At 52.8% G+C, this 20,032-nt stretch overlaps 1 protein-coding gene across 2 annotated transcripts; it reads left to right on the plus strand.

Annotated features, from left to right (window-relative positions):
- Nucleotides 1–229: 229 nt before the first annotated feature.
- PIANP (PILR alpha associated neural protein) lies at nt 230–12,109 on the plus strand. 2 transcript variants are annotated; one of them, XM_015872918.3, is made up of 6 exons: nt 230–369; nt 6,403–6,472; nt 6,577–7,142; nt 7,458–7,539; nt 7,672–7,899; nt 8,078–12,109. In XM_015872918.3, exons 2-6 carry the CDS (start codon nt 6,456–6,458, stop codon nt 8,097–8,099), a joined length of 915 nt encoding a protein of 304 aa, XP_015728404.1. In that variant the 5' UTR covers nt 230–369; nt 6,403–6,455; the 3' UTR covers nt 8,100–12,109. The 2 variants fall into 2 exon arrangements, with proteins under 2 accessions (XP_015728404.1, XP_015728420.1); XM_015872934.3 differs by having other exon boundaries at nt 6,580–7,142.
- The last annotated feature ends 7,923 nt before the right edge of the window (nt 12,110–20,032 follow it).

The following is a 20,032-nucleotide window of genomic DNA, read 5'->3' on the forward strand; positions in this document are numbered from 1 at the left end:
CCCGCAATCCCGGCACCGGGGCTCCGGGCGGCGGGGCCCCCCCGGCGGGCGCCCCTCGGACTGCAGCAGGCTCGAGGGCGACGGTGCCGGCCCGCGGCCGTGCCAGCAGCCATGGGGTTAACGGGAGGCAGCGAGCGAGAGAGACGGAGACGGAGAGAGAGAAAGAGGGGCTGGACCAGCGCTCGGCAGCTGTTTATTTCAAGGCATCTCTCGCTCCCTCTCCCTCAGCCAGGGCTCAGCCTCGCCGAACCTTCCTTCTCCTCCTCTCCTTCTTTCGTCCTGACCATGAGCGGCAGCGGCGGCAGCGGCCGTGCCCCTCCGGCCCTCAGCCCCGCCGCCCCGGCTGCGCCCCGCCCGGCTCCCCGCAAGGTAAGTTCGCTCCGGGCTCGGGCACGGCGTGGGGACGGGGCCGCAGGGCGAGGGGAGGGCGGTGTGCGCCCGTCCACGAATCCTCCCTCCCCGTCTCCTTCCCCGTGTCCTTTCTCCCCTGTTCTTTCCCCTCTCCCCATCGAGGTGCCCGTCCCCTCCCAGCCGGCTGTCTTTCCCCGCCGTTCCTCCTTTTCCTCTCCGGGCTGGAGGTACCGGGAGGCCGGGAGGGAGCGGGCACAGCCGCCGCGTTGCTGCCTCTCGCCCTCCAGCTCCGGGCTCCATCACAGACCTGTTGTGCTGGAGCACCGGAGCCTGCGCTGAGACAGACGACTTCAGCCTAATTGGCGTAGCTGGAGAGAAGAAACGGGGAGGTCAATCCCTCCTCCGGAACGGCCAGGGGTGCATCGTGCCACAGAGAGCGACTTGGATGGGGAGACGGCACCTGGAATACTCGGATGCCCGAGAACAGTAGGAAGCTGGAAGGCAGGAGATTGGCAGACTCATGACATGTATTGCAGGCAGGCACTAGATGGCAGGGGACCGGCATCCTAGAGTGCTGGCTGGAATGGGGCCATGCTCACAGTTCCCAAATGCAGGAAGACTTGAGCTCGGAGGAGCGCTGCCAGGGATATCCGTAGTGAATCCTGTTCCCTAGATACCGAGGTGTCCAAATGCACCGGCGCCGTCATTCTCCACCCCTGGATTGTGCCCTAGCCCATCATTTCCATGCCTAGCCCACTGGTGCTTGCACCCAGCAGTGGTACGCCCGCCAGCTGGCACTGAGCACTGCAGGACCTGCACTGACACTGGGTGAGCCCACGGGCCCATCGGTGAGGCTGGCTGTACCATGGTGCTGCCATCAGCCCATACCCGGTCAGGCAGCAGGCAGAGCAGCCTGCCAGGAGCCACCACGTTCAGACTGCCAGCCCTGAGGTCAGCTTGCTCTGTGATCCATCATTCCCAGCCACATGCACACGGGAACTCCCTCCCCAGATGGGCTCAGCTTCTCCCATGGCTGGGCACCAGTACTTGGCCTCACACCTCCAGCGGTCTGAGCTCCTTCAGGTGCAGCGGTTGCCTCCTTAGGGCAGCTGACCTGGAATCCTTCCTTTTCCCTGTTCCCTCCCAGAAGGATGCAGAATCCCTTCTCACCAGCACTGAGGCTCCTGCTTGCTGCTACCAAAACAACAATGATTGCAGCTCTGCATCTTGGACCGCAAGCTCCAGGATGCTCACAGCCATTGAGAAAAACATAGATGCGAGATGCTCATTGCACAAGTGGTGTTGCAGCATCTCACTGCCAGTGTCCCAACTCTCTCCGCTCAACGCCCAGAGGTGGTTGCTGGGCTCCACAGTCCCATAGTGCTGTCACCTATCAGTAGCTATCACCATAGTCCTGGGTGCTGGCTAGGAGTTACAAATACCAGCCTGCGTTCTGCCTCCATGAGCAGGGCTGGGTCCCCCTCAGGTTTGTTTTGATTTTTTATTGCCGTTCCAAGTGGGATCGTTGCTGTGGGGGAGCTGAGCAGAGAGAGGATTTGCATGAAGCTCTCGGTGCTGCAGGGTTGCTAATGGCGAGTGCTATTTCAGCTGCTAGCAAGTTTCATAATCTTGGCCCAGCTCTGGTGGATGTTCTGCTCCTCGGGGTCGTAAGCCTCTCTTTCCTCTTCTCCTGTCCCTCCCCTCGCTCCCCAAAGTGGTCGGCAATTTTGTTGTTCCACTGGAATATATCCGTCATGTGAGGTCATCGCTGCATAAGTAGAGGTGATTGATTGCTTAGGTCGCAGGGCCCCACCCCATATTGGGCTTTGAATACCGGGTTGGAGACCTTAACCGGAGAGCGGTGTGGGGTGCGGAGAGGCACGGTGATGCATTCCCGACAGATTGAGTGGCTGAGCAAACAGACTGCTGCATTCGGAACTAGCTGGAGCGCTTGGAGAGCAGACAGCTCCATTCCTAGAGGCACAGTAGCACAGCAGTCGAGCCCGAGATGCTACAAAAATACAGATAGATCATCGTCTGCCAGCAGAGCCAGGCAGGAGTGGGCGCAGCTCCCTTCCCATCCTCACATGGAGGAGGCTGCCCGCTCGTCACCAGCACGTCCTGCGTGTGCTCGGCCTCACCCAGCATCCCTGGTCAGAGCAGATCTCTGCCCAGCACCGAGAGATTCTCAGATTTTAGGGCCGGGGGACCATTTTGATCATCCAGTCTGATCTACGGTGCAGCACAGGCCAGAGAATTTCACCAGTTTCCTGTGTCAAGCCCACAGCCTCTGGTACAACTACAGCATCTCTATGAGAAATACATGTAAATGCTTCAGGCAGCAGGGAGTTCACCAGCTCTCAGGTAAACCGTTCTAGTATGTGACCCTCTTTATTAATAGTATCGTTCCTCATAGGAATTTGTCAAACTTCAGTATTTTGTAACGGAAGGAGACAGATTGCATTTGATGCGAGGGAGCTACCGCACGGGTATTGCTGCACGTGGCTGGCACCTCCACTCTTCTAGTCCTGTGAGAGCTTTTATATTTGAGTAGGCTTTTTCCTAGGGACTACTGCGTACCACAGTTCTGGATGTGGAGGAGTTGCCCATAGCAAATCCCAGGGCTTCACCCAAACATGGTGGCATCTGGATTCCAGAGCTCAGGAGTCATATCTGCGGTTCAGCCTGTGCTCCCTGCTCAGAGCTGGCATGCAGCGTGCTGTGCTCCCAGGCACTAGTTAGACTGCACATTCCCAGCTCCCTGGGTGAGCTGCCACGTGTGTTGTGGGGCAGAGCTGCTGAGGTCTGCTCTCACATCCCAGCTGCAGTGGTTGTGGGCTTCACGAGATACCCAGAGGGAGGACATTTGGCTGTGTCACTGGCTTAGGGGAGCAGCAGCAGGATTTGGGCTTCCAACCTGCAAATTCACTCTGAGCTACTCCTAGCCCCAGATCTACAATCTGACCCCGTAGCAAGGTCTGTACGCAATAGCAACGAGCGATGTAATTCTTACTCCTTGCTTCCAAGCACCGAGATTCACAAACTGAGCTCATTGAAATGCCCTGGGGAAATAGCTTTGTCATTCACACTCTGTCATCTGTGCATAACAGGACGCTGGAACGCTGTGCTGAAGGCCCTGTACCTAGAGTGGAAGCACACGGGTCCATCTCTCTGCCCTGGAAGCAGCCCTATTCATTTTTATCACAATTAGTCCTGGGAGATAGCTGAAAGCAGGAACTGTGCCAGGTGGTGCTGGTGCAGAAATCCAGCCTCCCTGGCACACAACGGCCACTGAATGGTGTGAGGTACAAAGACACTGGGATTTGTATCTTCAGGCAGGAAAAGCATTCAAGCCCCCTTCTTCTCCCCAAAGATCTACTATTCTTTTCAGCAGCAGGATAGGAACTGATTCAAGGGCATTTGCTGTGCTTGCCCTGAAGCGTAGCAGTGTCTGTCCTCAGGACACAACTCTCCCTGTCAGCAGCTCAACGTAGAATGCCCCAGACGTGCTTTATCTGCTGCTGTGCAGGTACACTGCTGGGAGATCCATGCCCTGCTCTCAGCACCAGCGCTGAGTGCATAGGAGAGTCCAGCTCTTGCTGGCTGGCATTTCAGCATGAATTCCTTCCCCTTTGCTCTCACGTGGGAGAAATGCTGGTGCTCCTTCATCAAACATGCCTGCTGTGCTGGTTCCAGGACACACACTTGAGTCTCTGGCCTCAATATAATGAACAAAACAGGATGCACTGACTGGCAGCAACTGACATTGTCTCAGTCTTGCACTCCTCTGGAGCTGCCTTTGGGGTAGGGCATAAGAAGTCACTTGCTTTTCACTGTCTGCAGCAGGATCTGTGCACAGAACTGCCTTAGGTGTGAACTTCGCACCCAGTTTCCAGCCATCACCATCACTGCAGTGTGTGCGGGTCTCACCCCCTGCCCTCATGTCTGGTTACAGCCACAGCCTGCTTCCTAGGGCTGAAATTTAGGTTTTCAGGTGCAAAAGCAAGAACAGTTTGGGTCTGTAGGGTACTACAGGGATCCCTATTTGCAGGCTTTAGATTCTGGGAATGCTTGGTGCTTCTCCTGGAGTTCACTGACACAGGCAGTACGGAGAGGTCTCTACTGCAAGACTGGAGCAGGGTGATTCGTGCCAATGAGCAAGCAAAGCATGGCGAGTGGGAGGGAACGCAGGCCCGTGCTCTGCCCCATGTCCTGCCATAGCTCTCCCAGGAGGAACGCTGGCACTTAGGTGTGTCCACTCTGCCCTGTGGGACTAGCATGGATGTTCACCTCCAGCTGGAGAGGATTTCCACTTCTGCAATGGCACTACCCATATTCACATCTTCAACCTGATGCCAGTGCTGCAGCTTGTAATGCCATGAACAGTGTGGGTTTTCACCCCAAAGGAACAGCTGTCTACTCCCAGCCATGGCATCCTAAAGGCATCCCAGTGGTTTGCGTGTACCCTGGCCTGAAGATTCACAAAGAGAGAGATTCCTGATGTTTGGAATTCCCTCCCTTTCCCAAGTCCAAAGGAAATTCTGCCTCAGATTTCCTTGCCAGATACGATCCTCCACAGCATCATGATCACCATCCAGATGGCCAAGATCTTGCTAGCATAAGGGAGTCTCTAGCTATGGAAGGAACTTGCTCCATTCTGCTGCTTCTCCGCAGAGCTGCATTTTAACGAGCCCCCTCTAAGGCTTAGAGATTCAGGAGCAAAGTACAAAGAAACGCTGAGAATAGCTTCTCTTTTGTCCTCATCTTCATCTCTGGATCTCTCCAGAGACAGATCTTGCCCCGGAGGGAAGGGCAGGGCACATTAGCCGACAATTCCTTTTTTTTTCATGTGAACTTTGTTTAAATATTTAACAGAAAGAAACTAAAAATATCCCGGGTTAATGCAGCAGGAACCAGACAGCTGCTCGCTTCTTAGGTGTTCTTCCTCCCAGCCCCTCTCTTCAGGTGCACACGGTGGGGTGAAAGCCCCCAGCCCAGCGAGGAAGGCTGCGGGAGGAAAGCATCCAGCCCGGGGGGGGCTCCGCTTCAGGGCTGCCAGGGACCAAGAAGGGGGACGGCCGCGGCTCCGTGGGAGCTGCAGGGTGCAGTGCGGCGGGCGCAGGGCTGGAGATGCTCAGCCTCCTCGATGACTCGTTCCCATGGCCAAGCACTCTCTTTTCTCCATCCTACAGCCGCAGGAGGGCACAAATGGGGGCTGTCAGTGCTCGTGCTTCCCCTTTCACAATGAAGGGACAAATTGAATGTCGTGAATGATTTTTCCTGCGTGTGTCCTGCGGGGTGAAGCCTGAGTCAGGTACATAACAGCTCACTGGGGAAGGGCCGGCGCTGCGCCAGGCGTTGAAAGGAAGAGACAAGCGGCATGAAGGGCAGGCGGCCGGGCCGATGCCGAAACCCATCCAGGTGCTGTGCCCTGGCTGCGCTGCTCCCAGCGGATGGGTGACCGGCAATGGGAGAGCTGGGGGAGGGAGGGAGGGGCGCTTGGACAAGGAGTGTAGAAAGGTAATCCCGTTTAGCTAAGAGGAAAGTAAATACTAAATATTTGATAGGCATATTTTTGCACTTAAGTTCTTTGCTAACGCCGGACTTTTCTCGCTGATTCACTCTCTCTTTCCCAGTCTTCCTGGTTTATCACTTGTGCACTTCCCCTCTCGCTCCCTCACCCCGGCACACAATGAAGAGGCTCCTTTTTAATAAATGGATTACACGCTCCACACTATAAATAAACACGAGAATTAAGATTCCAACTTGTTCTGGCGATAAGCAAACAAAGGCACTGGAGCCCCCCCTCGGCCCTCAGACAGGAGAGTCTCCTGGGAGGCTGCGCACGCGTCTCTCCACGTGTGCTCAGGAGGCAGCTCACTGCTCCCCGGTGCATGTTCCTGTGGGTCGGGGAGCAGTCCTGCGATGGATACACCTGCATGTGCTGCCATTGCTCTGCCCCATAGGGGGTTGGGGTTTGCACCAGTGCCGAGCAGAGAGCGACGGACACGAGGTGAGGGTGCAACTTAACCTCTCTCTCTTGCCTTCCAGTGAACAGCATGAGGCAGGACCTCGCCGCGTGACGAGGTGTTGCTGCATCTGTGATGGACTCTGGTGCCTGGTAGGTTCACAGCCCCTGTGATATGGGAAGGAGATAGGTGCATGTGCAGCGGGCCTTCCTAGTGGGAGAGACAACTGGATAACACGGTCTTCCTCCTCCCGCAGCAGGATGCCTCTCTTGGTCTCCTCCATCCACTCCCTGCAGCTATGGCACTTCCTTCTCCTGGTTTCAGCCATTCCTCCACCTGCCGTCTGGTCTCTCCGCCCTCGTGGCCCCATGGCTGCCCGGCCTCTCTGTGCCCGACGCAGCCCCTCAGCTCTCCGGCCCATATGCATCTGGGACAGGACCTCATTGCCAGAGTGGGATTCGCGCCTTGCCACGCCACGCCAGCGGGTCCTGATCCCCCGAGGAGGGGACCTGCGCCACACCGTGCGGCTGAGACGCCAAGCAGCAGGAGCCAGGCCTGCCACCCCCTCTGGCTTTGAGGATGGCATGCCCTCCTCCCAGTACCCCTGGGCCATAGTGTGGGGTCCCACAGTGTCAGATGAGGATGGAGGGGATGCTAACTCGGCCAACCCTGGCTTCCCACCATTGGGTTACACCTTTGTCTCACCACGCGGGATGGCGACAGCACAGCCCAACTCCCACTCGCTGCTGCACAACGCGGGGCTCAACCTCCGTGAGACCCCAGCCACCCTGCGGCCCTTCCTGTTTGGGCCCCGGGGTGAAGGTAGGCTGCCTATTGCTTCTCCCGGCCTGGTTCCTGCCTACAACCATAGAATCATGGGGTATCCCATGTTGGAAGGGACCTACAATTATCAACACGTCCCACTCCTGGCCCCATGCAGGACCATTCCAAAATTCTATGGAATTCTGAAAGTGTTGTCCAATCACTCCTTAAACTCCAGCAACCTGGGACCGTTCCCATTGCCCCAAGGGGCCTGTTCTAGTGCCTGACCACTCTCTGGTGAAGAACCTTTTCCTAACCCCCAATCTGACCTACTCTGGTGTCTGCCACACTGCCATTGTCCCCTTTGTCTTGCAGGAGTGGACCCTCAGCTCTATGTCACGATCACCATCTCTATAATCATTGTCCTGGTTGCCACTGGGATCATATTCAAGTTCTGGTAAGTGGTGCTTGGTATTCATGGACGTTGTTTCGTGATGGTGCTCTGAGACTACAGACTTGGGCACTGAAGAATGTGTTGAACCCCTGGATGCAAGGGGCACTTATTGTCTTGCTGCTCTTCTCTCCCAAGCTGGGACCGTAATCAGAAGCGCCGGCGCCATTCTGGGCAGCAGAGCGGCGGGAGGCAGCAGGACAGCCAGCAGCCCCTCACAGACCTGTCCCCTACCGCCATCAGCATCCTGGGGCCCTACAGTGATTCCCTAGCACCCACCCCTGAAGCAGAGGAACCCAGGCAGGGGCAGGAGGGTGTGGAGAAGCTGGGGGGCCATGGGAAAAGCACCGCCTTCCAGCTCAACCGGTGAGTCCAGCAGGGAGCAGTGGGTGGCAGGCACAGAGCAGAAGGGTGAGGATGAGCAGGGCAGGTTGACCCTCCAAGGAGGGCCCATGCGAGAAAAGAGCACTGTCTGGTTAGCGGGGCTCTGGGGCAGCTCAAGTGCCCACCTCTAATTCTTTTCCGATTCCCTTTTCCCCCCCAGAATTCCACTGGTGAACCTGTGATGCAGATGGGAGAAGCAGAGCTGGCTCCCCCACCCTCCTGCCACAGCGGGGAGCCCACGCTTCTGCCACCTCTGCTACCCCAGGAACAAAACAATCTCCTTGTGCCACGGCCCGCTGCCACAGTTGTTAACTAACTCCACCAGGATGTGCCTGGGCAAATGGACGAGCTGGGCCTCGCTAGCATCCTGCCTCCATGCAGGATGGGACGTGGAGCGAGTGGGACGTGGGAGGGGAGGCAGCTGTTGGTTTTGTGAAGTCATAGCCTGCCCTGCCTTTCTCTTTGCACACACACACGCGCTTTCCAGCCTCTGTGACTCTCCCACCAGTGCATGCCTGACGAAGGGGTAGGTGAGGTGGAAAGGCATCCCTCCTGTCCCCACGGGCCCAAGGCCCTCTGTGTGTCCTTTCCCGTGTCGTGTGCTTTGATGTGAACGTCTGGAGTTCAGTGGCTGCAGCTTCACCTCTGGGCTGGGGATCAGGTGATGGCAGGTCCTCCTGTTCCCAAACCTTGGCCTTCCTGTGGGTCGCAAGGTGAATCTTGGGAAGAAGAGGCTCACACAGCACCTGACCCTCTCAGCTATCCATTTCCTTGAAGGAAGCATTACCCTACCTTTGATATTTGCATCTTCCCATTTTCTTTCTGCCTCACACTCCCCTGTTTTCTGTCTTCAGCTTGTATCTTCCTTCATCTCTCAGTCCTCAGTGTTTCTATTTCTTTCTCTCTGTTCTTCCTCCCCTCTTCTCTTGCCAGTTAAGGTTGGAAAAAGTTCCGTTCCCTTCCCAAATGTTTAGATCCCTTGGAAGTCTCCTTGCTGCCCCATTCTAACCCCCCCAGTCTCCTTCATTGAGGTTTTATCTCTACTCTGTGGTGATATTCTTCAGAAAATCAGAGGTGAAGTCTCCTGGGCATTTAGCAAGAGTCCTGTCCATTGAGATCCTGCTGAAGCAGCAGAAGTGTGACAAGCGGATACAGCTGTGCGTGAGGAGTGTGAGCTTTGGTGGGCTGCGGCAGGGAATTGCTTTCTGACACGCCGCAGGTAATGAGCAGCAGAGATGTCTCTGTTTGCTTGGGATGGAAAAAAGCAATTCAGAGAGCTTTGGAGGGTTGGTGTGTGCTACTAGGAGGTCTCTCTTGGAATGCTTTGTGATGGGAGAACCCCGAGGCAATGTTTGCCAATAGCATGAGAGAGGGGTACCTATATGCAGGCAGACATGGGATGCCAACATCCCTGAGCATACATTGTTATCAGCTGTTGTTGCCCTCCCCTGGCTTTTGTGGACACCTTTAAATAAATTCACAGACCCACAAAGCAGCCACTGAACTGCAGATTGATGCAGATTTGGGTAAGGTTGCCCCAAGAGCACAGAAAAACCTTCAGCTGCTGGACTGATGTGTCCAGAGACAGGAACTCGGCCACCATTTTAAGGCTGTAATGCACCACACAAGGTCTCTGACAAAAAGTTATCTGTTATCTCTGAGAATAGGAAATGGCCTTTCCCCCTTTATCTCTGTAGTAAAAGTATATTCTCGACAGGGCAAAGCACAGGGAGTTTTCCCACGGGGCCTGATTCTGCCCATTTACCCAGCTGAACGACTGGTGATCTCAGGTCCCACCTGGCTCACTGTGAAGGACATTTAAATGAGAGGGTAACTTACAATAAGCTCCATGGAAAACAGTAGAGATTTGGAGAAAATGACAGGTCAAATAAAATTATCGGCTTATTAGAAGCACAGAATGGCTGAAAGATGTAGGTGGAAAAGGACTCTGGAGGTCTCTAATCTAAGCACAGGCTGAGTCTCCGCTCTCAGCAGTGGATATTACTGCTTCACTGTAAATCAATCTATTACTGAGCTTTTTCTTTACCGAGGCCCCTCTCGAGGCTTTAGTGGGCATTTCAAGCTGCGGACAGACAAACAATGGAGCAAGTGGCTCTTCCTGCCCACTGCCCCACTCCCATCACCCCTGAGTGCAGGTCAGGGCTGTTCCCCCTCCTGCTGGAATAAGTAGAGATGGAGAGGGACGTCTGTGTGCAGCCTGCAAAGGGCTGCATCAGTTATTCCCGGCAGTTTACAATATAATGCCTTCAACTTGTTTAAGTAATCTTGCAGACCAGGCTAATTAGATTGCTCTTTGATCAATAGCGCTTGTTGAAACAAGGCCAGAGTTTAGACTCTACCACTTCAAGGGCTGTCCTTGGACTTTCCACATGCTGTGTCTGAGAGAAAGCCTGTGAGAAAGTGGCGGGGCACTGCAGAAGGGGTGGTGAAAACCTTTTCCAGCTCTTGCTGCAGGAAAGCCCCGTGCTCTGCTGGCCATGCTTTGTAAACTCTGCAAACACATCAGATTTCAGTGTTTTGTTTCGTTTCCCTTTAATGTGTCTGTTCCTATTCAAAGTATCTCCAAGGAATGAAATCTTTCATGGATGCTGTGGTAAGACTGAAGCTGGGAAATGCTGTAGAGAAAGCTCTTACAATAACAGAAGCTTGGAAACTCTGAATGTCTTTTCCAACACCGACTGTTCTAGCCAAACATGTTTTTATCATGATCATTCACTCACATTAAACAGGCTAAACATGGGAAAAACCTTCACCATCCTTCCAACATACAAAGCATTCAAAATGTGTTCGGATACATAGGCTTCTTCCAGTCAATAAATAATCTCACTGGATCTGTTTTCCCCGTGACTGGAGCCTTACAAACCACCCTCCCCTGTGCAGAATGGAGCCTGCCACCTCACCTGATCCCAGGTAACGTTCTGTGAGATGCCCACACACATGGACCAGTTGACACCGCCAAGCGTAAGGCCACAGCAGAGGCCAGCACCCTCTCAGTCACAATCTGACAGGTTTCCCTGTCTTCCGAGTGACTGGAGGAAAAAGATATGGGTTGAATTTTGTCCAGTGGAAATTTCACATAGAGAAATGTGTGCGGAGAAAACTACTGGAAAAGTCTGTTGATTTGGGCTGAGCCTGTCTGATATTTCTGGTCCATTAGATGGAAATGCCTGGGTGGGCTGGGCAGCTGCATCCCTGTGGAACTCCTCAAGGGACATGCTTTTGCTAACAAAAGGCCTTGTGGTCTTCCTTCTGGGGGAAGGAGGAAGGGCTCAAGGCACAATCCTTCCCCTCTGCCTTATACAGTGTTGGAGCAAGACCCCAACTCTCTTCACCCAACGGAGTGAGGTGACCACTTGGCCAAATCCTGCTTGAGCTTTCCCATCTGGTTGGTGATGTCTGGTTGATGAGGGAACAGAGCTCAGCCATGTGTTTCCACAGCTCTCCTCCAGTGTGACTTACAGCAACGCACCCAGCCCAGTGTCACAGCTCCAGAGAGGGCTATCTACCTCTTCCTCTGCGGCACCGAAGTGCCCTTGTAAATTTGGCCCTTCACACCCTTTCCTGCTAAGGATAAATGCTTGGAAAGGAGCTGTTTGCTCACCTCCCACACGTCCTCATATGAAAACGCCACCATCTTCAGATTGGTCTGAGTAGAACTGTGGTTTTGACTTTTCTCTCTCAAAACCCACACCCATGGCACAGCCTTATAGCCAAGTCCTGCAGCACAAAAGCCCAAACTCCAGCTACCCGACCATACCCCAGCTATGTCTCGCTATATCCTAGCCCTACCTTGGCAAGACAATAGAGGGGGGCCCTTCTTTCACCAGCTGCCAGCCCTCTGTTCCTCCTTTCCTGTTGTTTTCCCCCTCTCACTGTTTCCCTGCTCCTGTCCTGTACCAGAGTCTCCCTCCAGGTTCTGCTCCCCTCCCGCTGTTTTGCTCTCCCACTCTGCTCTCGTTCTCTCTCTGCCATTTGGTCTCGTTCTGCTGCAGCTCCCACCCTCCCTTTGCTCTTCCTCCTGCTTTCCGCTTGGTCTCGCTCCCCCTCCCCTGCCCTTGTGCGCTGTGATATATATTTTTGTAGGATTTCTCTTCTCCTTGTGGTGAAATACTCAATTCTTGTGGGATGTTAGTTTCAACATTTTTAAATAAACCTTTACAAAATACCGCAAGCAGAGCTCCTGCTGCTGTGGAAGAGGCCGTGATGTCAGGGGTGGGAAGAGAGGGATTTCACCCTGGACACTGATAGAACTGGAGCTTAGTTATCTGCCGTCCTGTGCCCTCCTCCAGGGAGTGGGCAGAGTGATTTGCTTCTGCATCCATCTCACTTGGCTTCCTCATGGCCAAAAAGGTCTTCCAGCCTTTCTTCCAGCTTTCCCCACGAGCCGGCCCTGCTGGGGGGAGGCTGTGGGGGCCCTGCACATCCACTTCTCAGCCCTGAGTGACTGCTTTCGTGGCAGAGCTGCTACCTCCCAGCCACTTTCTGGGGCTGCTTGTCACACACGGGTTTATGCTGAGAGCCAGGGTGGCGGTGAGAGGTGAGAGAAGCTGGAGAGACAGAGAGATGCAGGAGCAGAAGCCTCCCTCTCTCTGTTCCCTGCGGCTGCCTCCGCAATTTCTATTTACAGCCCTGCTGCCTCCCCTCCTGGCCACAGTGCTGCTGCTGCTGTTGCTGGTTTCCAGGGCTGCACTGTAATTAAGCATCCTCGTCTCTTGCAACTCCCCCACTTCGTCAGCTCCAGTGCTGATCAGTGCTACAGTGGGCAAGGAAGGGGTACCGGAGACCACAGCGGTGCTGGTGGCACCTCCAGAGGGCTGCCGTGGCATCACAGAACAGTGATGAGGGCTGCCCCACCCGGGCCTGTGGGAGGCTGATAGCACCTCTTTCTATCACCGAGCTGAGGGGTGGGAGGAGGCTGTCCCTTAGCCCTGCTGCTTTCGGTGACTGATCGCTGGCTCTGGAGGCTGATCTGCTCTCACCCTCTGTGTATGGAGACCGTGGGGCTGAGAAGGTTGAAGAAATGTTGCTGGAGAGGCAGCAGATTCTCACTATGCTGACATTAAAGGCTCATGCTCATTGGTGCAGTGAAATGGCTTGCACAAACCTTGGCTGCTTCCAGCCAGAGCTTCAGCCCTTCCTGTCGGCTCCTCTGTCAGCAGATGCTTTTTTCCCCACTGACCTCTGCAGAGGCTGCAGGTGCTCAGTGGGACCTTCCCCTTTCTTCACCAGGAGCAGCTCCAGGAGCTGACCCATTTTTGGCTGGTTTCTTGAAGCACCGGCTCCTCAGTCTGGTCCCGTCTCACCACCATTTCCCACTGTGCGGCTTTTGCCCACTTCACACTCTGAATTTCCACCCTCTCAGCCTGCTCCCAGCTCTGCCTCCTCCCCTCGCATCCCCATTCTTGTTGCTCACTTCTAGGGGGCTGGAAAGGTGCGTTGCATGCTAAACAAAAGCTGGTGGAGACTCAAGGAAGGGATATGATCGATCCAATAAATCACAGAAGAACACCTAAAAACTGCGCAGTTACATCAAGACACATGAAAAGCCCCTCAGCAAGAGGTCAAAACCCAAGCACAAGGTATTGCTGACCACTGTGATTTCTTGGGAAAAGAGAGTATTGCAGAAACACATTATGAAAACAGCTCCCAAAGCTGGGATTCCCTCCAGCTGAATGCCTTCAATAACCTGCAATAAATTCCCCCATAATGTAAAAAGTAAAAGAAAGAAAATTCAGGCAAAAGGCTGCTGGTGGTGCCTGTCCATGTAAGGGTTTGGGCAGTGAGCTAGAGTACTTGCTTCCCTGCTCAAGGAACATTTCCACATCTGGGACTGGGAGTTGGGCCTGCATGTGCCCTGCACTGCTCATCCCTATGGGGCTGTCATGCTGCTTTTCACTTTGTGTGCCCTCATAGTGCACCCTTGAAGCAGCCAGCCCCGCACTATGGACATAGGAGTCATGGAGGTAAAGCACCTGTGGAGTTTTTGGCATCCTGTGCTCCTCTAACCCATGGTATGGACCAGGAATGGTGGCAAAAGGTATCTCCATGCAGTGCTAAAGGGTTGCGGCTGTTCTGATGGCAATTTAATAGGGAGTAATGCACAAATTAAAATTGCCTTGAAGAATCACCCTGAAACAAGAGACCACATATTTCAGTGTCATGTAAAGGAGCTGAGTAGTTCCTTTGGTTTACTCCTGCTTTGATCCTCAGAGGCAGAATTGAATCTTTATTGAGGGCTGCTGTGTCTCCCAGTGCACATTGCACTTGGTGAATAATAGACCATTCAGTGACGCATTCCACATTGATCCAAAGCCCAGCTTTCTCAGGGAGTGACCAGAATGCAAGCAAAACCATCTTCAACTTCAGATCAATCCCCACAAGGGATTTGGCAGGGTGATAAATGACAGTCTCTGCTCCGGGGACTTGTCCTGCATCCCTGTCAGAGCTCTGGCAGCAGGAGAGCAGTCGCTGCAGGGCAGCCAGCCTAGCTCCAAGCCCAGGCTTTGTCAATGGCTGGATGTAGCATGGAGGTTCATCTAACAAGCAAGCAAATGAGCCTGGGGTGACTTGATTTCTGAATGTCAGGGGACCATAGCTTGATGCCTACTGGTCACAGCTGCTGTGCAGCCTGGCTGAGGGGCTGGTTAGTTTCCCAGGAGAATGCCTGGATGGGAAGTCGTGATTCTTTCAAGTATCATCTGAGCCTCCAAAAAGTAACAAAGAAAGTAGGAGCTTTCTGAGCCCTCACTAAACAAAGAGATGTGGTGAGTGTCCTCTGCTGGTGTCTGGGAACAGGTCTAGCCAGCCTCATGCACAACAGGATTTGGAGGAGGTGGTAGAAAGGTGTTATTCCCTCCTTTACAATGAAATTTCTAGTGCATCAGGTGTTGGGATCTTCATGGTAAAGCTGAGGACAAAAAGATTGATCTATAGCTAGTGTCTTGCAGCTACTCATATTGGCCAGCTTGCTTGTGGCTGCCTTAAAACCATCATGCAATAAATCTGAGTGCAGCAGAAGAGAGGGGAGATCTTATCTCAGGTGTTTATACAGAACGGGCAAAGAACCCCTTGAGAGCAGCCCTGTGGAGAAGGACTTGGGGGTCCTGGTAGACAAGAAGCTGAACGTGAACCAGCAGTGTGTGCTTGCAGCCCAGAAGGGCAACTGTGTGCTGGGGGTGGCCAGCAGGGAGAGGGAGGTGATTGTCCCCCTCTGCTCAGCTCTTGTGAGGCCCCATCTGCAGTACTGTGTCCAGACCTGGGGTCCCCAGCACAATAAAGGTGCAGAGCTCTTGGAATGAATCCAGAGGAGGAACACTAGGATGATCAGAGGGCTGCAGCACCTCTCCTATGAAGAAAGGTTGAGGGAACTGGGCTTGTTTAGGTTGGAAAAGAGAAGGCTGTGGGAAGACCTCATTGTGGCCTTCCAATACTCAAAGGGAACATATAAACAGGAATGGGAACGGCTGTGATAGTGATGGATAGTGATAGGACAAAGGGGAATAGTTTTAAACTGAGACAGGGGAGGTTTAGGTTAGATATTAGGAGGAAGTTTTTCACACAGAGGATGGTGATACACTGGAACAGGTTGCCCAAGGAGGCTGTGGATGCCCCATCTCTGGAGGCATTCAAAGCCAGGCTGGATGTGGCTCTGGGCAGCCTGGTCTGCTGACTTTGAAGCCACTGTTTAGCACTGACCCAGCTCCCCTAATCTCTGCAGTTATCTCAGGAGCAGCTTTTCCAGCCCTGCATCCATTTTGCAGGTTTAAAGGTTTCAGTTCTCCTGACGTTCCCTCCAAAGGATGATGCACTACCATATTGTTTCCTTTTGTTGCCGTATCCATTTCTTGACGTTAATTATTTGGCCATCATTTTGCAGGAAATGAGGTGGAGGCATATCAGTGCACTTAGAGGGGTACTAGAACTAAAGTATAGGGGCTGTGCTTAGAACATGCACAGCCACAGAGATCACCAATGATGATGCTGTCAGTGTCTGCCTTTGGGCTCCCAGAGCTGGTATTTTGATCTCTGGGCTTTACAGCTTAAAATGCAAGAGTGGTAGTACCTGAAGTGGGGTGTGCCGAGAAGGGGAGTCTCTCAAACTCAGTTATGAATACAACAGAAAGTCCAGGGAGAATAATGACATGTGAGAAAAACATTCTGCAAAGAACAAGCCAAGGATGTGAAAATGAAGAAGCGAGTAGTGGCATGATGGATGCACATCATCCTGTACACCAGGGGCAATTGTCTGCTGGAGAAGCAGTGCACTCACATGCAGTGATAATGTGAATCCAGGCATCTGCCAGGTTGGTGACTGAAGGAGTAGGCCAGCATTTCCCAACTTCTGAGCCGGCTGTGCATCCTTGATGGTTGCAGCCATTTGTTCTCTTCTTCTGTGATAATTGTATGTCATTTCTCTATATGGTTCACTGCACAAATGACTTCATGTACTCGCCCGAGCTGTGCTTTGTTGTATTTTGTTTAAATATGCAAAATTGTATGCAACTCCATGTGACATCTTATGCAAATTACTTCTTGTGTTACTGTGCATATTTGAAATTAATTTGAGTGTGATCACAACTCTGGCTGTGAAGCCCCTGTTTAGGCTGAGCTCTCCCCAGACTGCACTGATCCCTGCAGTTATCTCAAGAGCAGCAGCCTGAGCCTCTCCCGCCTGCCGCAGCCTGGATCCAGAGGTGACATCCATGGGGGTGATGCGGCATGGATCAAGGTCATGTTCCAGATCTCTGCCAGTCACAGCAGTCAGAGGGAGAGGATTTAATGGGAAGCTGGGACTCCAGACTCACGTCCCAGAAGAGCCCACAAACATACATTCACAGAGAACAATTTGCAGTCCCCACAGAGCCAAGCTAGACTCTGGGCAGCAATCTGCCATCCAGCAGCTCAATAGCTCAGTAAAATGTCATAAGGCATCTGGGCTTAGAAAAAAACACTGGTGTTACAACATCGAGAATTAGCTTCCTTTCTGGAAGAGCTTGCTTCTTAATGATCTGCCCTTTATGACAGTGAATCTGCAGACAGAGGCAAAATGCTGTACGTACAGGTGCCTCACATTCTTAAAAAGATCAGATTCCATCAAAACCAAACTAAACAAATCAGCCATAACACAGGCAGCAATACAATATCTACACTAATCTCTAAGCACATACAAGCCATTTCAGCAACATTCCCTGCGCTAATTTTTCCCTTTTTTTTTTTTCTCCAATTCTGCCTGGCTATGAGTCAGCAGCCAGGCTCGAAACCCCTAACTTTCATCACTGAGGAAGATGCAGACATCACTCCAGCAGTGCCTTAATCTTCTACCAAAAAGCAGAAAACACAGTCAATCACAGATTTTGCTCTAACTCCCATTTTACCCTGGGCTTGTACATAACCCCCTGTGACCTACAGTGAAATACTTCATGCAAGGCTTTCTGCTGTGGGCAATTAGCCACAGATGGGTGGCTAGGAGCTGCATGCCATGTCCAGGACTGCTGATGTCCGGGGCTGGCAGCAACGCAAGGATGCTCCAAGGCAGATGCTGCTGCTTGATGCAAGGCCCAGCGGCACATCCAGTCCCAAAAGATCTGGTCTCATCTTTCTCCCTGGCAGCTGCTCCTGGGGCATCCCCTGCTCTCATCTCTGGTGCCGTGTTTGTCTCATCACTGTCCATATTGCCCTGCCTGGAAAATGGGTGAAGTGTGGGCCTTAACTCAGCCTGTGTACAAAGTCTCCATTAATAAACTGAAGACAGTGGAGGAGATGGCCTCAAAAGCATTGCAGTGTGGACGAGCCTTCTTGTGCTCATCAGAAATCCCATTGGATCTGCAAGACACCCAGCTGTCACCCAAGGCAACTGGCCCTGGGCCTATCTGTCACTTACTATTTGCTCTTATTTCCACCCCAGCTCTCCATGTGCTATAGGCAGTCATGCCATCTCTGGGATGTGTATCCTGCACTCCCTGGGTAACTACAGCAGTACAGCTCTCTCTGTAGCCTCCACTGGGCACCATCCCTACCACCCCCAGCAGCTGGCACCAGCTCCAGGCAAGCCCCAGGCGTCCAACTTGGCTTGTGCTGCATGAAGAGCAAAGACATTATGAAAATGTCCTGCAATCCCATAAGAAGAGGAGGCTGGCAGAGATCTCCTGGCCTGTGGCAGGCAGCCCCATCATCTACTCCTGCTCAGGGACTCCCAGTCTCCAAGCAAGCTCAGACTCCTGGCCCCAGCACTGCTGTTGCAGAGGCTGTGCCAGCTCCTTGCACCATCAGGTGTGAAGCTTCTAATTCCTAGCCTCAGTGTACTCATGGCCCAACCTGTAATAATTCATTCTTGTGCCAGCACTGTCCTTAAGCTTAAATTCAATGACAAAGCCCTTTGTTAACACAGAGTTAATGTTGCTTGGTGATAGCTCATTCCTTCCCAGAACATTGAGTTCATCAGAACGCAAACTGGTGGAAAAACAGGACATTCAGAGTTAAGATGCATGCCCAGGCTACCTTCATGCTGCTCCTCTGAGCTGCCAGCCCTCCAGTTGCATTCACTTTTTAGGTACAAAGCCCTCTGCCACGGTGAAGGTGCACAGGCTGGGGGGTGCCAGACCCCTGGGGATATGCCAGGGGCCATGAGACACCCAGGCACACAGCCAAGGGCTTCCAAAGACAGGGGGAGATGGCAGGTGATTAGGATGTCCTAGGGCAAAGATATCGCCAGGCACTCTCCACTCTCAGGCCAGTATTACAGCAAGTCACAGAGGTGCAGGACGCCCCAGTTGCTGCTGCCATTTTCAGTTCATCTTCCTCTCACCCGTTAAGCCATTAGTGCTTTAGAAAACCCAATTGTTTAAATAAGCTTATTGCAGTAATTGCTGTTGGGTATGCACATGTTAAGCAGTGTGCTGCAGGAGAGGAGGCTCAGCTTGAAGAGCAGCTACCTATCAGGTCCTGCTTTGACAGGGCTCTGTGGCCTGTCCTGCCAGGCTTTGTGCTGGACTCCTGATTTCTAGTAGTCAAGCAGTATTTCTTAAATCTATTGCCTAGTTTCTCTAGGATATATATTTTTTTGTTATTATTAATTATTATTATTATTTAGCCATGCTGACTTTCTGCAGGACCTCTCTTTTTCTTAGAACAGTTCCTTTGCATCCGCATGCATGCATGCATGCAATTACCTGCAGCTGTTGGGAACCAGTCTGGGAAAGCTGGAGCTTTCATCTGACAGGCCTGGAAGGCTCCGGTCCAGAAGGAGTGAGGGAATTGAGCGCAGAGCAATTTCTTAGGTGGCAGCTGCTCCCCAGACAGAGCCAAGGGCTCCTGTGACAGATGCTCACTCTGCCAGTAAGACTGGAAAACAGCCCCAGGTGACCACACAGCTGAAGGAGTCCCTGGAAAACATGAGAAACCTTGCTAAAATGAGCCCAAGCCATGATGCAAAAGAGTTTCTAGGAACAGCTGCCCTGAAGGTGTGGAGATAGTAATTGCAGCCCACCTGGGAGAAGTTGCTCAGCCTGCTAGGCAGGAGGCACCTGGCCTGGAAGGCACCTGCCTGCTACAGGGCCCGACTCACCCAGACTGGCCTGAGGACCCACTGTTGTGTCCCTGCAGCCCTCACTCCTCTGGGCAGGGAGCTGTAACTCTTGGATTCTCTAAATCTGTCAGGTCCTGCTTCCTGTAGGGACCTGTAACCTCCTACCGTGTGACTACACACTTTGGCTGCTAAGGACAAATAAGCATCCAGGTATGTGATGTGGATTGAGAAAGGATGGAAAGCTTGCAAGATGTGCTGTGACTAGGTAACACTACTGCTTCTGAGCTTAGCTTTTTGGGAAATACACCACAATGAGGAGGAAATAATCCTGGAAGATAACCTGTCTGTGGTACAATGAGAAGAAGCAAGGCAGCTGATGAGTTTTCCCACATGATGTTGTGAATACATGTGAAAAACTACTTCCTCAAACATAGTGCTTACCTGACACTTGGGAGCCCTGCCCAAGGGATGCGCTCCAGACATTAGGAAACCTTCAGAAGAGTTGAGACAGCATCTGAAACATAAATAGCCGCTCAGAGTGATGCAGCCCAAATGTGTTGGTCTGAAAGC

Source organism: Coturnix japonica, chromosome 1, assembly GCF_054131305.1.
Source record: "Coturnix japonica strain WE chromosome 1, WE-NBRP24, whole genome shotgun sequence".
In the NCBI taxonomy this organism is placed as follows: domain Eukaryota; kingdom Metazoa; phylum Chordata; class Aves; order Galliformes; family Phasianidae; genus Coturnix; species Coturnix japonica.